The 16,864-nt window shown below is 34.1% G+C and overlaps 1 protein-coding gene across 5 annotated transcripts; it reads right to left on the minus strand.

The window, feature by feature from the left end:
* Positions 1–3,086: 3,086 nt before the first annotated feature.
* LOC133870859 (adenine phosphoribosyltransferase 5-like) lies at positions 3,087–7,935 on the minus strand. 5 transcript variants are annotated; one of them, XR_009900799.1, is made up of 7 exons: positions 7,703–7,932; positions 7,420–7,530; positions 6,435–6,527; positions 5,317–5,466; positions 5,142–5,200; positions 3,786–3,847; positions 3,087–3,341 (listed from the first exon to the last, which is right to left on the minus strand). XR_009900799.1 is itself a non-coding variant. In XM_062308103.1 (7 exons), the coding sequence occupies exons 1-6, from the start codon at positions 7,791–7,793 to the stop codon at positions 3,787–3,789; spliced, it is 540 nt and encodes a 179-aa protein (XP_062164087.1). In that variant the 5' UTR covers positions 7,794–7,935; the 3' UTR covers positions 3,087–3,341; position 3,786. The 5 variants fall into 5 exon arrangements, 3 of the variants coding, with proteins under 3 accessions (XP_062164087.1, XP_062164085.1, XP_062164086.1); XM_062308103.1 differs by having other exon boundaries at positions 3,786–3,858; positions 7,420–7,494; positions 7,703–7,935; XM_062308101.1 differs by having other exon boundaries at positions 3,786–3,858; positions 7,703–7,931.
* Positions 7,936–16,864: the final 8,929 nt, after the last annotated feature.

Genomic DNA, 16,864 nt, shown 5'->3' on the forward strand with positions numbered 1-16,864 from the left:
CTTAAGAAGAGTCATCCTGCCAGAAACAGAAAAAAAAAAAAAAAAAAAAAAAACAAGAACAAAACAAAACCACCATAGCCAAAAGAGCTAGGGGCAAGACAACCACCACCGGTTTAACCGGGGGGAACCAAACTCCACAGTCCTAAAGACTGAGAGGAACAAAAAAACAGCCGGGAGGAGGGAGGGAGGGCCTCCCTCCCCGGCAAAAGGTTCTGCAACGGGGAGGCTCGCTGGGTTTTTCTTTAGGAGGAAACGGGGAGAGAGAAAGGTTTAAGTTTGTAAAAAAAATTATAGTAGAAGTTGTAGTGTCTCAAATATTTTCTACAGAAGTAATAGGAAAGTGAAAAGTTTGGACTGTGGACTGCAGAGAAGGGAGACGGTAGGAATGATGGATCTTATGACAAATTATACAAGATATGTCAAGTGAAATTACATGGCTGCTGGTATTAGATTCGAATGGTGTGGGAATGATCACTTCTTGTATTACACAATTACACCTACACCTTAATGGCTAATTTTAATATTTAAGCCCACCCACCAATATGTGTGTGTGTGTATATATATATATGAACACAATTTACACCTACACCTTATTGGCTAATTTTAATATTTAAGCACACCCACCAATGTGTGTGTATATGTATATAGAGATTAGAGAGGGATAATTGAACCATTGGTTCATGTGATTGGCCTAAATTACAGATAATTTCCTATAGTGTAAAAAATAATTGTAAGGACCTTGTTGGCGAAAATTACAAATTATTCCATGAAGTCATTTTTGTCCACAAACTTAACAAAAATCGTTAGGTTGTCACGTCTGTCCAATAAAAACGCGATGTGTCACTATTAATAAAAGAATATATATATTAAAAATTAAAAACTTCAAATTTATTTTTTTAAAAAATAATTAAAAACAAAAATGAAAATAAAAAAAAAAAAAAAAAAAAAAAAAAAAAAGAAGAAGAAGAAGGGGGTTGGCGGCGAGCCACCCCCAAAGGTGGCGTCGATCACCTCTTGGGTGGCTTGTGCGCCACCCTTGGCCTATGGGGTGACCGCGCGGCCACCCCCTCCCCAAGGGGGGTGATAGCCTTCCCTCATGTCCCCTTTTTCAATTTTTTTTTTTTTTTTATTAAGAGTGACATGTGTCGCACTTTTATTGGAATGAAGTGGCAATCTAACGGTTTCTGCTAAGTTTGTGGACTAAAACGACTTAAGGGAGTCATTTGTAATTTTCGCCTACACAAGGACCTTACAATTATTTTTTAGATCAAATTGAATTATTTGAAATTTAGGCCAACTATAGAGATCAATGGTACAATTTTTTCATATATATATTCTCAAAGAAAATATACATATATGTAGGGCTGAAAAGGCTGTTGCGGTTAATAGTTATTGGTTAAAACCGCAAACCACCTAGGCAATTATCAAAAATAAATAACCGTCTAGGCGATTAGCGGTTATTTAACTGCTAACCGTCTTTTTTTTCTTTTTTTCTTTTTTAAATCCAAGCCCAATTCTTGAAGTATGAAAAAATCTGAAGGGTTTGCTATTGACATGGGCTTGAACGTGGACTTGATGAACCGTTTTCGACACGGGCCTTCAAAATTGCAAAACCAAACTATCTGATAAACCCATTAGCTTTCAATAGACATTTTTCTTTTTCTTTCCACGCCAAACAAAAACGCCTTTGCTTGTTTCCTTCGCACCAGTAACAAAAGAGATGTGTTATTCCTATTTCACATTATCCTACATCAATCCTACACCAAGACACATTGAGTATGAGACCCATTTATATGAGACGCACATGCATATGGGTCTCACACCCTATGTGTCTTGGTGTAGGATTGATGTAAGGTAATGTGATGTAAAAAAATCATTTCCCGTAACAAAAACAAGATAATCAATCACACTGACGGCGATGTGGCCTGACGCAATGTTGATGGGAGCAAATGGTGGTAGCAATTGAAATGTTGGTTGTTAGCGGGGCGCTTGGGTTGCTAGGTCAAGTGCTTTTCAAATATGCGGATGGAATAGATGAATATGTCGCTAGACAAAATGAAGGAGATGAATGAACAGAAAAAATCGTTTTAAATTAGTTGGTACCTAGAAGGCAAAAGGCGAGAAAGAAATGATGAGGGATGCGCAGTCCGGCAAGGAGAGAGGGAGGCAGTGCTGCTGCGAGGGTGAACTGTGAACGTTTGAGAGAGAGAAAGAGAGAGAGATGAGAGGTTACGTTAGAGCTCGGGCTCGGCGGCATGAGAGGAAATGTGAGGTGAAATTGAGAGCATTTTGAACTAGTTTTATGTTTGAGAAATGCGACTTCCCAAAAAAAATTTCCAAAATTTGGTTCGTACATGATGTGTTAGATTGTGACACATTTCTCAAAATAATAGATCATATAAGATTGTAACACATTATTTGAGAACCAAATTTTGGAGAAAACTTTTGAGATGTGTAGCATTGCTATTTTCTTTTTCTTTTTTTCTTTTTTTTTAAATAGACATATTTAGAGAGTTTGATGATTTTATGTGTTAACAAAGTGACAAGCCAAAATAGAGAAAGTGAAATTTTTTAGCTAAAATTTGATTAAAATTTGAAAAGCTCACTACGGATGCTCTATGTAGGGATGGTTGGCAAGGCTCAATGCCACCCAAGCTCGAATGCAACAACAGGCTGATAAGCATTGTAGTAGGGGAGTTTGAACTTTGAAGTAGGGGATTGGGTCTTTCTCAAATTGCAACCTTACTGTCAAATCTCTGTCAATGTACATCCCTCCAAGAAGCTTTCACCTTGATTCTATGGGCTTTATAAGGTGCTAGAATGTTTCGGTCATGACTCATGTTGCCTATCGCCTTGATTTGCCTCCAAAATTCAAAATTCATTATTTCTTTCTTTTATCAACAGCAATTACCTAATATTTAGTTAAAGTGAGAAATGTTTAGAAATCTTTTGATAACAAAAGTAGATTTTTTTAGCTAAAATTTGCCTAAATTTTGATTAGTTCACTAGAAATGCTCTAAGGGAATGTATTTCAAGGAAATAATGATTAAGCTGAAAAATAGAACTGCCTAAATCGGCACCAAGGAGGTAGGGCATTCAACCAAAGATTTGCTATAATGAGGACTAAATGATACCTAAGAACAAATCAACATAATGGGACAACAATTCTTCAGCCATGCTGCTTGTTCAAAGCTATAAATGGAACATAAAAAGCCTACAGAAGATACAGATCCCCTTAGGATTGGAACCCAGCCAAAACTTGGATGAGAAACATATCGTGGCCTGCTTGCTCAAGCATCATCTTTTCTCCAAGTCAACCCAAGCAGAATCAAACCACATTTCTGCACAAAAGGAGTAAAAATTAATTAAACAAGCAACAAGTTAAGCTGCTGATCAGCAAACTCTTAGAGCAGCCTAATCTTTGAGAAAATAAATTATCAACTTTGAGTCATTCAGAAAGCACAGGATTTTCTGCAACAAACCTAGGTGATTTGTGAACAAATATTAATCATGTCTTGAGATTTTGATAGATAAGGAAATTTCATTGCATGTGGTAACAGTATGTGCATGAAATAATGTTAGTGCAGTTGATGAATAGGGCTTCACATAAGTTAAAAATTACCAAGTTTGAGATCTCAATCAAGAACTAAACAAGTTTCAAAATATGCCTCTCTAAAGATAATGCCAAATCGGGGGGGCTTCATAGTATCACAATTTGTAACTTTCTTTTAAGATCATAAAACCTGCTCATGTAATTTTGATTTAAATTCAGGACAATTGTGTACCTTAATAGCCGTTGTCCATTTCGCGTGGCTCCACAAGGATATAAAGTGGCTTTCCATTAAGCCTGCATTGTCCCTGAAAGGCATCATGCATTTTTCAAGTAATATTTCAGCGAAATATTACTTATCCTGTATCATTCTTAATACAATGGTTTTAATTATGAAACAATTTATTGCATCTCAAATCAGTTTTCTGTTTCCAACAATAATGGAGATAGAAATCAGGAACTGTTTCACTTAACATTCACTTAGGATCATACATTAGTTCTTCGAACAATTCTTCCCACGGTTTATAAATGTTCTATAACCATATTAGATTCAATAAAGATGCAGCAACAGAAACATACACACATGAAACTCCACGAATCAAACAATGAAACTTTGGATCGGGGATCCACAATAATTCATAAAAATAAAATAAAATTAGGGAAAATATCATTTTAACCACTAAAATTACCACCCGTTTTGCATCTAGGCCCACAAACAACCAACACTCCGACTCCGACTCCAACCCCACAAACTACCAAAACCTTTGGAAAATGCCTCAATTGACAAAATATCCCCATATTACCCCTGCCACGTGTCATTTTTCAATTAAAATAATTAAAAACTAAAAAAACTAAATTTTTTTTTAAAAAAAAAAATAGAAAATATGGTGTTTTGGGGGTGGCTCACAGGCCACCCCATTTTCCTTGTTTTTTTTTTGAAAAAAAAAAAAATTAAGTTTTTTTTAGTCTACTTTTTCTTTTCTTTTTTTAGTTTTTTTTTTAAAAAAAAATATATATATATTTTAATTGAAAAATGACACGAAGCAAGGGTAATATGAGAATATTTCGCTAAATGCGTCATTTTTCAAAGGTTTTGGTAGTTTGGGGGCCAAAGTCGGAGTGTTGGCAGTTTGTAGGGCTAGACGCAAAACGGGTGATAATTTGGAGGGCTAAACTATAATTTTCCCAAAAAATTATTTATTAAGTAACAAATGATATACTCTTCTAAAGACCCAGACTAATTCTTGCTAATTGAAATGAGAGATTTAATAAAATCTTCCCTTTTTTTTTATGGAGTGTGCGCCTCCAATCAATAAAGAAAATAAACTATAATTAGCGATACAAGAATATTTTCAATAATTATACTTATAATAGGGTCTGCTAAATCAAAACTATTTTTCCATTGGTTTCCATGGTAAGTTATTTTACCCAAAGAGGTAACAAAAGGAGAGAACATATAAATGATTAGCTTTACATGTTATTTGTCAGGGTATCATCAAATAGCTGTATAGTCATGGTAGGCAGATAAATAATCACATAGACCAATAAGTAAGAGACAAACTGACTTAAGTTGTAGGGGTTTAAGCAGTACCTTAACCTCAGGCAACCCAATAACGCATGCACATTCAATCACTTCAGCCCCCACACGTTCTAGATAAACAGCATATTTGCATTCCATAAACTAATTACAATTACCTACTGAACCAGTAGAAGAGAACACAATAAACTACAAAAACTGAAATACTTAGAAAAGGTCTAGAACTCACCTAAAAGTCTTATTGCTGCCGATAAAGTCCCACCAGTAGCTACCAAATCATCGATTACCAATGCACGCTCGTGGGGCTGAACAGCCCCAACATGCATTTGCAGACAATCAGTTCCATACTCCAGGACATACGCCTCTGAAATTACTTCACCTACACATGCAACACGTGGAAAATTACCATCAAAGCATCTGGAAAATTTAACCAACAGTACTAAGAACTTGAAAATCCCAAACCTTTCATTTTCAGCAAGCAAGAATAGGTAAGATTTCAAACCCAGCTATAAGAGTCTGGCTAGCTAGCTGAGTGTCTGTACATTTGTGTGTGCATGTGTGTGTGAGCAAGAGAGGGAATATGCATTCCTTAAAAGCACCGTTCCACAAATTTTCGTGGTGCTTTCTTCAGTTCCAGTTCACTATTTCATTAGCTACTCATTCATGGGTCAGTCACTATAATAGTTCAATAAATTCCACTTGCTCTTCACAGAAGCAACAAGCCGCCCTAAAGGAAGCATTTGTAAAATACAGCAAGATCTAACAAAGGTTGATTAATTGAGGTGCTAATTATTACTTATCAAAAAAAAAAAATTTGAGGTGCTAATTAAGATGTAATATGAAACATTTAGATTCCAAAAATTGATTTCTTAACACGTAAGTCATATCAAACATCATTCATCTCAATCTGAACATTTCTACTAACCTGTAAAAAATAAAATATATACAAGGTAGACAATGCTGTATTCATCAACAGAATCAAAAAAAAAAAAAAAAATCCACGAATCAAATTTCAGTTAAAATGGCTCGTTTACAGATCCATATGCTTGTTATACAGGTAGTCAATTACTGAGCTCAATATGGAAATTTTTAGGTGAAAATGGGAAGATCTGAAATACAAAGCAATATTGTCACACATGAAATAAATTATATGCCACTCCCTCTTAGATGCTTGAGCTCACTTTTTGCAATCTAATTTTTCACTCAATCAACATCTATGTCAAATATTTTACTTTTTCAAAAATGATTTGGGAATAATTGAATGCACCGAAGAAGAGTGAGTTAGTTCCAAATATTCAACAAAAAATTGAAATGATAGTGTAGAAGCACCATTTAATTTCAGCTTACCTGGCAACTTTCCAGGTTTACGTAAAGGGACAAACTTTGCGCCAATAGCTAAGGCAATGGACGGACCAAACATGAATCCTCTGGCTTCCACCCCTAGAAATAATTTACTCACATAAGAAGCACGCAAATAAAGCAGAGAAGCAATCAATATTACAGAAATCTAATCCCGATACTACCATTTTGAACTTTGGATCTTGTATATCTAATGATTAATGCTATTTAGGAGACTGCTATATAACCATCATTCACCTTAATAATGTGGCAGTTGAAATCAGCCATTGAGTCCGCACTTACAAAAAAAATCAATGGCCGATTTTTATTATCACGTCATCTCAATCTAACATTACTCATATCTAATTCCCCTGGTCAGCCACAAAACCACCTAAGATGATTTTAAGGCCTATAAATGACAAGTTCCCCCAACAAACATGGATTTTGAACACCCTTCCTGACAAGGATAATCTTGTGACAGTTCAATTGCTTTTAGGACAATGATTACCTCGTATGTCACTTGAACAAAAAAAAGATACAAGTTTTAACCAAGTTTAAAACAAACTCATATGCAGAGAGAATGTACCAAATGTATGTAATTTGCTAAAAATGTTTGTCCCTCAACTCAATTCACCCTTGCCCTATGATCAGCTTAGTTAAAGGGGACAATAGCAACGAGGCTGTCAAGATCGAGGCTAAAAAAGAAGACTGGGAAAAACATAACATTTTGATAAAATTATATAGCCATTCCATTAATAATGCCAAAATGTTTGTATAACAGTGAATTTATGCTAAAATCGTGCGCCATTTCGGGAACTACCAATTCCTGTTCCTCTGTGGGGACAATTCCCTGAAATTCTTCTTCATATCAAGGAAAATAAGAACAAAGAAACTCCTTTACACCCAATATACCACTAACCCAGTTATATAGCCACAAAAGAAGTAAAAAATAATGAGAAATTGATAGTAAAAAAAAAAGAAGATGAGTGATAACCAGCAACAACAGAGATGCCCATGTCTCTGTAGCGATCAACGAAGATATCCACCGTGTTCTTGAACGCCTTGTGATCTAGCAACAAAGTCGTTATATCTTGAAACATAATTCCTACCACAAAAATAACACTTTTTAAAATAAATAAATAAATAACAAAAAGGAGATAATAGGTGATTTATATGGTCGCTGAAAGGCTGAAAGCTAACAAAGAAGCAACAGAAAGACGAAAACCAGAACAAAAACAAAAAACAGAAACACAGAAAGCAAAAGGCAAGCATTGAACCTGGTTTTGGGAAGTGAGGAACGACCCTTATGGCTTCTGAGATGGCTTGGAGCCTTGGGTCTCCCTTCAGCCCATTCTCTGCTGCAAACATTTTCCTAAGAGATTTAGCAAATACTTCTCTCTCTCTCTCTCTCTTTCTCGTCTTGAATGGTGGCTTTTAGGTTTTTCCCTCCTAAACTGAGGTGGACGATAAAATTCTCTGTTCTCTATGCAAGAGTTATTGTGAGTGCTTTAATATGTTGTTGTTGTCCGAACCAGAGCATTAAGCATTTCGAAAATTGATTGAGAACGTTGTTCACCGCCACGCGATTTTCAAGCGCGTCGGAAGCACTCCGCATGCAAGCATTAATGGCCTGTCTCTCCTTTCCCATCACACTTCCCCGCCCTGCTTTCTTTATTTATCTGTTTCTTTCAACTCCTTTTTTTGCAATTTTTATCCTCCCTCCTCTCCTTTCCTCTCCTCTCTCTTCTCCTTTTAACTCTCCATTTCTACCGTTTCCTTCCATTTTAGTTTTTTTGTTTGCAGGTATTCTAGGATCAAATCAACAATTTTGGCCTCTCTACTATGCATCTGTCTATCTATCTCCGTGTTGTGTTATTCATCTCATTGCTGACCACTACTGCTATTTACTAGTTGTGTTTTTACTTTAAATAAGAGTTTTATTTTCTTTATATCTACTCTAATGAGCGATCTATAAGATGAAGGTTAGTCAGGTGTGAGGGGTTATCTCTCACGGCCGATTTAAATAATTTTTTAAAATATTTAGCTACCATTGTCTTAGATCTAGTCTGCTCGGAGCAGATCTGCTATTTAACTATTTTTGTACATGGGTTAACGGATGATGAAAGTCATAGATAACACATTATTGTAAAAATTTTGTTTGTATTTATGACTATATAACCTCCTAACATGTGGCTATGATTATGCGGAACTTTATGCTCGTAATCTTTATCAATGAAATACTCAAATCTTTCGTTTAAAAAAAATGATACATTTTGTAAATGTTAAATTATTTTTTATTTTTTGTTTATAAAAGTATTATAATATAATATAAAGGTGAAAATAGTTTTGAGTATTTTGTGTTATTTGTTTATATTTGTATTTGTTTTGAAAAGAAAAAAAAAATAGAAGAAAAAAAAATGTTATCAAACAAAACCCGTATTTCAATTTGATGAGAAATTCTTGGTTGTATACTCACATCCCACTCCTATCCACAATTGTCTACATTGACCAATAATATTGTTAAAAAAATAGGGTCTCCTTATACTCTCTCTACTATCTCTCACATTATTCATCCACGTAAACAAATGTAAAATAAGAATGGGATGAAAGTGTACAACCAAACATTCCTATATTAACTCGATCAAACAAAAGACATATATATATATATATATATATATGCATGCTTCCCTTTTTGTTACGAATTTTTGTCATAAATATCGATAATTAAGTAACTAAATAAATACAAAGAGGAAGAAAGAAAAAGAAAAAGTAATTGCATCTTCTTTATTGTAAGCCCATCACAATCATCTTCTTGTTATTCGTTATCACAATCATCGTAAAACTCATAATTGTCACTGTTAACGTCAATCATAAGACAATAATCACCACTCATATTTATTTTTTAAGTCTTGTTATTATCATCAATCACCATGGTAATTCTCACCATCAATCATTGTCTCTATTGTTTTTTTTTATCCCGTATGAAGGGTAATAATAATGTCCACTCACTCATCACTCTTCAAACGAAGTGGCAGATAGAGTTACCAACCGAGTTTGAATGGACCTTCAATATATAATAAGCAAGAAAAACCAAAAAAACTATAAAGAGAAATTGTTGGAACAATTAAAATTGGTTTCAACATAGAGACAGGAATAATAAATCATATTGAAAAAATAAAGTACATTCCAGTGAGGCTAGCTAGGCTAATTACAAACATTAAAGTACTGCATTTTATTATCTCTCAAAATCAGAATGCCTTATTATATATATATAACATTCTTATAGCCTAAAAGGCCCTTCGTACGTACCATGAATGTGCTCGAATGATGGGGAATAAGGGATACATGGCTCTAAAATTTGACATGAGTAAGACATACAACAGGGTGGAATGAGATATTTTTGAAGCAATAATGAAGAAACTTGGATTAAAAATATGATAAATTCAGACAATCTGTATTTATTAATGACCAACCTCATGGTTTTATTTCTCCATCTGAAGGTCTTTGTTGATAACAGCTTACTATTCTATAAAACAATTTTTTTTGAATGGCATGTGTATGAAAAAATATCGGGCAAAAATTCAATAAGGAAAAATCTTCCATTTTTTCAAGTAGAAGCACAAGGAGGGAGGCCATTGAACATATTATTAATTTCCATTGCACGGGTGCAATCTACTTATAGCTATAAGAAATAAAAATCAGAATTTTCAAAACTATAAAAGAAATGATACAAAGCAGGCTGGATAGTTAGAAGGTAAAATTCACGTCACAGGTGGAAAAAAAAGTTCTCCCTAAAGCTGTTACTCAAGCCATTCCTACCTACACCATAAGCGTTTTTAAAATGCTCAAGTCACCATGTTAGAATATTATTTCACGATGCGTAAAATTTTGATGGAGGAAATGAGAGTATGAATCAAAAGTTGCATAGGTGCATGAATTGGTCCAGGATGGGATCTTCAAAGTCTTGGGGTGGACTGGAATTTCAAGACCTTGAATTCTTCAATGTGGTGAGAAATATTGTCAAGAATAGATGAGTGATATGTTGACTTGGTGGCAACAGTAGTAAGAAGAATTTGGTTTGGGAGAAATACAATAATATTTGGAGGCCATTTTCAACTCTTTGTTATTGATTTCAAACCCGAATCGGTCAAAAAACTAAATATCAATGTCGATACTAGTCATCTCAAGCAAGGAGCCGACTTGTTCGCTCAAAATGGGCGGGCCGGCTCCGTATCGGGTTAGTTTTTGCCCAACCCTATGAATAATAGTGAAATTCAATAAAGACTTGAAACGTCCCAATCTAAAAAAAAAATATATATATCTAAAAGGTGATAAAAAATCAAATATTATGGGTCCGAATAAATATGATTACGTATCAAGGACTAAGGAGATATCGTTTTCACCGATCTCTTTCCATATATCATCGGATCTTTGAGACTTTAAACTTTACACCTACTCACATCTAAGCATTTAACGTTGTTTACAACCACAACGTACCCTTCTCTTCAAAACACAGAGAAACAACAAAAATAAAAGAAACGTATACGACAAAACGTTCTCTCCATCCTAATAAGGAGACGCAGTCAACTCCTAATGTCAACGCTGCACTCCACGCGCGGGTGCTTGGGAGTAGGAGTTTTTTTTTTTATTTTTTTTAAGTAACATCAATCCTGCTGTAGAATGTCTGACTTCTATATACTTTTCACTGTTCAGTGTATCCAACCAACGTTGCCCCCTTCAAAAGAGCCACTGATTTTCTGTTCCACCAAATATTTCATCGGAAACACAGCTGATAGAGTAGGTCGAATTCTCATTAACACTTTTGTCCAAGTTTTGGCATCTATTGATAAAATGTTTAATTATAAATAATTCCTTAAAAAAAGTAATAATAAGTTTAGTAAATATATATATAAAAAAAAAATATGAATACATATATTTCATAAAATATCTATACATATATTTCACCCGAACCAACGTGAGATTATGCTTTGAAGATCGGACAGCAATCTGACGGCCACGATCGACAATGGATGGTTGTATTATTTTCTTTAAGTAATATAATAACACTAGTAGAATGCTAGACTTGTACTTTTGAGAACACCGAGGAATGGCATTGTCGTCATTTCTGACAAATTGACGGCTACTGGTTGGCAGAGAATCAAGTAGCAGTAGATTTTGAGATTTTGGATGGTGGTGGTCCCGACTTCCAAGGGTGGTCCCCCGCTTTGCATTAATGACGTGGCATTACACAATCTGGAGCAGAGGCGGTATGTAAGTTGGGCCGTTCACGTGGCACGATGAAGGAACTGTGCAGCTATTTGGTCATTGAGAAATCGACACGCGTCAAGATTGTGATCTACGAGTTTGTCTTTTTGTTGTAAATATATTCACCATAATATAATTGTCTTTTATATTTGTGGGTCCCAGCAGTTAGATACGATCGACGTCACCTTTCTATTAACACATGCAAAACCTACCAAAAACCTCAGGCGTGAAGCTGTGGATCACGCCCCATTTTGGCCATTTGTTTGTTGATTGTCGTTGGTGGAAAGAGCACGCTAACGCATTCAACACCCTTGTGAAAAGTGCTCAAATGTGACCCTGACCCATGAAGATTCAGATAAGTTGAGCTCCATTAGAAGTCACAAAATAAAGATAGGATCCCCTCACTTTGCTGTTTATTATTAGTAATTTAAATACGGAAATAATTGTATTATTAGTTTTTTGAGTTAGTCTAAGTTACAAATTACTCTTTGTAATAAGGATATACAAGCGGTTACGGTTAGTGATTGTTGGCTTAAACCGCAACCGCCTAAAGCAGTTATTGAACTTTAACAACCGCAACCACCTTTGCCTAGACGGTTAGCGGTTATTTTTATTACCGCCAAATAGCGATTATTATGTTTATTACCGGCGGTTTGAAAATCGCTTCTTAATTTAGGCTTTTAACGGGTTTTAAGTTTTTTTAAAAGAAAAATTAATAATTTTTGGACCTTTTGGTAAAAAATTAACAAATCTAAATACAAATCCAAACAACCAAATAGAAACAAAATTTTAATATATATATATTAAGGGTAAGCCGTAGCGGTTACCAACCGCCTTTGCTTACCTTTAAAACCACATTTGCTTAGACAGTTAGCGGTTATTTATAACCACTTTTGAAAGTGGTTATGCGGTTGCGGAGTAATTATAATTGTCCCGTTTGTACAAGCTTATTCTGTGCTACAAACAGTTCATGAAGGGTCATTGTGGTAAATATAAATAAATAAAACTTAAAAAGTATTTAAAAAATAAAAAATAGTGAAGGGTGACTGTCGGTTGGGCAGGCGCCCCTAGCCCCTGGGGGGTGGCTGCGAGCCACCCCTTCAATATTTTTTTTTTAAAAAAAAAAATAATAATAATTTTTTAGTTTTATTTATTTATATTTTTTTATTATGATAGACACGTGTCGATTTCCTATTGGGTATGCTGTAAAAAACTAACGGAATCAATTAACTTGGTGGATGAAAAACGAGTTTAGAGAGTAATTCGTAATTATAGTTTACCACAAGGACCATTCACAGAGAGTGATTTATAATTTAGGCTAATCTCAGTGACCAATAATGCAATTATCCCTTAAATATTAAATGTGAAAGAGTTTTTATGGATTCACTTATCTGAATAGTTGAGAAAGTTGTTCGAGATTTGCTAGAACAGATAAGCCATTTTTATAGTTCGACTTGCTAATAATTCAGACAGCAAAATTATTGAAGATCTCAATCTTAAAATAAATTGAATAGCATTTCACAAATTTTGAATGCAATATGTTAAATTGACATGTGTCAATAATGTATGTGATTTATATATATTTAAAAAATATGTGTGAGAATCACAAACTTTATTAAAAATACACGTAAGAATTTCATATATTATGAATGCATATCAATTTAATAAATTAAGTTCAAATAATTTCCTCTAACCTACTTTGGAGAAAAAATTTGTCCAATAAATATTATATTTTTAAAAAATTAAATTTAAGCGTCTACTATCAGAAAAATATCACTCATATAAGATTATTGGTAACCTAAGGAAGTTAAATTAAAATTTTTACTGTTTAAAACTTTTTGAATCCCATGTTTTAATTCTACCATTCACCCGATTAATGTTACCATATTATTTGGGCAATTTTATTTATTTATTTTTTTTTTCAAATTGGATTGAATTTTTTGTTCTCAATCTAGTTTTTTAAATTGACATGTTTTTAAAGTATGATAAAAAAAAACTATATGTGAGAATCATATATTCTAAAGATAAATGTTAAATTAAAGGTTAATTACATTTTTTTCCTATGAACTATCGGCCATTGTCAACATGCCACTACGAATTGATATCTCGACTAAAAAAGATCATACAACTACAATTTTTATACATTTACCCTATTTCATTAGGGAATCTCGTTAAATTAAACAAAATATTCAATTTTTAGACATTTAATTTTATTTAAAGACAGAAATACCCTCAAACAGTAATTTAATAGAAAAATATATTTTTTTTTTAAGAAAAAAAAAATAGAAGGGGTGGCTGGTTGCTGGTGGCAGCCACCCCCTCTCTTTTCCTTTTCTTTTTTTATTTTTTATTTTTTTATTTGTTTAATTTTAAGGTATTATATGTAAATTTGAAACTTGGATTAGGGTATTTAAGTTTTTTCTCGAATTTGACTGACAAAATGGGGTTAAAGGTATAAAAATAGTAGTTATATGCTCTCTTTTAGTCGATGTGTCAGTTCGTGGTGACATGTTAACAATGATCAATAGTTTATGAGGGCTCGTCTAGAAGAAAACATAATTACTCTTTAAATTTATTTATTTTTAATAAAGGATAATAGAAAAGTTTCTTCAAAGGGAAAAACTTTATCCCTTATTATTTTCTTTTGTTGCTAAAAGTCAAACTGATTGTCAAATTTTTTGGTGGAAGAATAGAAATGTCAAATGTGGGCTACAAAAAAAAATAATTATGGACCCTTTGGGTTCCTTTAGAAATGAATTATTGATCATGTATATCCACTTTGATATAATGATATATGCAAGTGTTAGAAACATGCTCGGAAGCACGTGGCCCAGCACATTATATTGTCGAGGTCCCACGAGTAAAAATCAACGTACAGGATTACTGTTCACACGCACGCGAGCGTACCAAGGAAAACATGATAACATGATCATTAAGAACTTTGGATAGACGACATCTCAAATCTCTTAGATTACGAGATATCCCATGTATCTTTTTATGAGGTCGAGTGAGGTCCTTTTGGACGGCACAGATCCGCCATCGTACTTCGAGATCTGAGCGTTCAAAATGACGTGCGGAAAAGATCATGCATGCGAGATCTTCACGCAAAGTCAAAGAAAAAGTTAAGTGTATCGATCATACCATACGTGTCCACGCCTATCTTTCTCAAATTTTGAAAAAACTTTTCTAGTAGGATTTAAATTAATTAATTAGAGTATTCTGATTATTTTAAATTGAAATAAAAATTTAAAAAAAAAAAAAAAAAAAACATAAATCATGTCGGATAATATTTACAGTGAGCCATATATATATATAAATATATATATTAAGACACAGTTTGATCCAAATGTATAAGATATTGTCAAGCAACAACATCAAGGGAAACAGAGAGATAAAGCCTAACATCATGCATCAATCAGATAACGATGAAGAATATATCAGATAGACATTGATTTTAATCACAATTGTGATGGACATCGAACACAAAATATCCTTCAATTATCTAGAGATCTTGAGCCCATGTCAGAGAGCTTACAAGGAAGGACTTTTTTAGTATATTATGATAACAAATATAATGTCCACAATAACAACAATACCAGAGCAACTACAAAACGACTCACTCTTCTTACATCTTAGCAATGTGAGACACCTCACAAGTGCACTCAATAATCTCCTTCTCACTTGTGAGTCTCTTCCACATTGACTCAACTCTCCCTCGCTTGTGAGTTTTTTTACATTTTCAAAAGTGTCACGCATACCGGAAATGGAACAGACGCGTCTAAACACTCATCCCAAGAAACTAACCAGGTTAGAGGACGGCATCCTCAACCCATCAGTTCCAAGTGGGGGCCCAATACTTGATTATCTTTGAAGATGTGAATACTAACTTGTGCAAGGTGGAGATTGTTGTAACAAGTGACTCATATTCTCTCAGACATATAGAGTAATACTGAAATAGTAGTATAGTTGGCTAGTTGTCAGAGTGGAGAGAAGTATAGTAAACGTAGTGCTCATATTTTACTATTCAATCATTATTTAGGGTTACATCATAGTGTACTTATATGAAAATCATAATTATACAAACGTAGGTACTATGCCAAACCACGTAAATCTGTGTCTTGATTTTCTATTGATCTCTCTTCTCAATTCCGTATGATTCATCGTTATTTCGCACAGTAACAACAATTGCATCATGACATAAAGATAAGCATAAAAAATCTCAATTTCTGACCGATCAACAAGTCCCGACCAAATTATAATAGACCAAGCCTCAAATAGGTAACCATAGTCTAAGATAAACAAATATATTGTTCCATCAAAGGGTTACCATAAGACTAATAGTACTTCCAAAGGAAACCCAAAAAATGATCATGAAGTATGTCATCAAAATCATGCCACAATTCTCAACTTAAGAGTGGGTTCAACTCCTCAAATATCAACTTAGCAAGGCAATTCAAAGTTGGCCTCCTATCCGGGTCCCCAATATCCATCATCAAAGGGCTCAACAACTATTATACACGAATGTTTTACGGGTGAAAAAAATAAAGTGTAAGTACACGACTTAGTGAGTAAAAATACACTGACTTCAATAGGAAGAGACAATCATTAGCACTATTATATCCTCCCTTTCCGAAAGCATCCTCCCCCAAGTAGTAGGCTTCTCTACTTCTCGTGAGGTATGCTTAGCACTTGAGAAGATGTTTTCTTCTCATTCTTGGGCTTACATAATGCAATTACAATATCAGCTCATCATTCCAAAGAAAGACAACTTATCTATTATTTATTATTTCCAAAGACTGAAGAGTTTTGTAGAAACATTGGGTTTGATCGACCAACCACTTAATGATTTTGAAGTGGTATATATCTTACATTTTGGCTGGACTTCTTGCTGAATTCGATTCCTTGATGACTTCTATCACCACTCGAATTGACCCCATGTCATTAGAAGAACTCTATGGTCATCTCTTGACCCATGGTCTCATAAATTTTGAGGATAAGTGGTTATTTAAAATGGTATCAGAGAGCATAGGTCACTAATTCGAACCCTAACTACATAATTCACCCTACAATTTCAATTAAATATTCTATGTATTAGGTCTTAATTGTTGATTGAATTTTGAGCCTATATGTAAAGAGAGTGTTAGAATATAAATTAGGCGATTAAATTCATCTAT

Source organism: Alnus glutinosa, chromosome 6 (genome assembly GCF_958979055.1).
Source record: "Alnus glutinosa chromosome 6, dhAlnGlut1.1, whole genome shotgun sequence".
Classification (NCBI taxonomy): domain Eukaryota; kingdom Viridiplantae; phylum Streptophyta; class Magnoliopsida; order Fagales; family Betulaceae; genus Alnus; species Alnus glutinosa.

What these genes read in the sequence shown, in the direction of transcription:
- LOC133870859 (XM_062308101.1), bottom strand. Translation starts at nt 7,793, where the DNA reads ATGTTTGCAGCAGAGAATGGGCTGAAGGGAGACCCAAGGCTCCAAGCC. An exon ending in GGGCATCTCTGTTGTTGCTG is followed by an intron (nt 6,528 to 7,419) that starts GTTATCACTCAT and finishes AATTATTTCTAG; the next exon opens with GGGTGGAAGCCAGAGGATTC. An exon ending in TTGGGTTGCCTGAGGTTAAG is followed by an intron (nt 3,859 to 5,141) that starts GTACTGCTTAAA and finishes GATGCCTTTCAG; the next exon opens with GGACAATGCAGGCTTAATGG.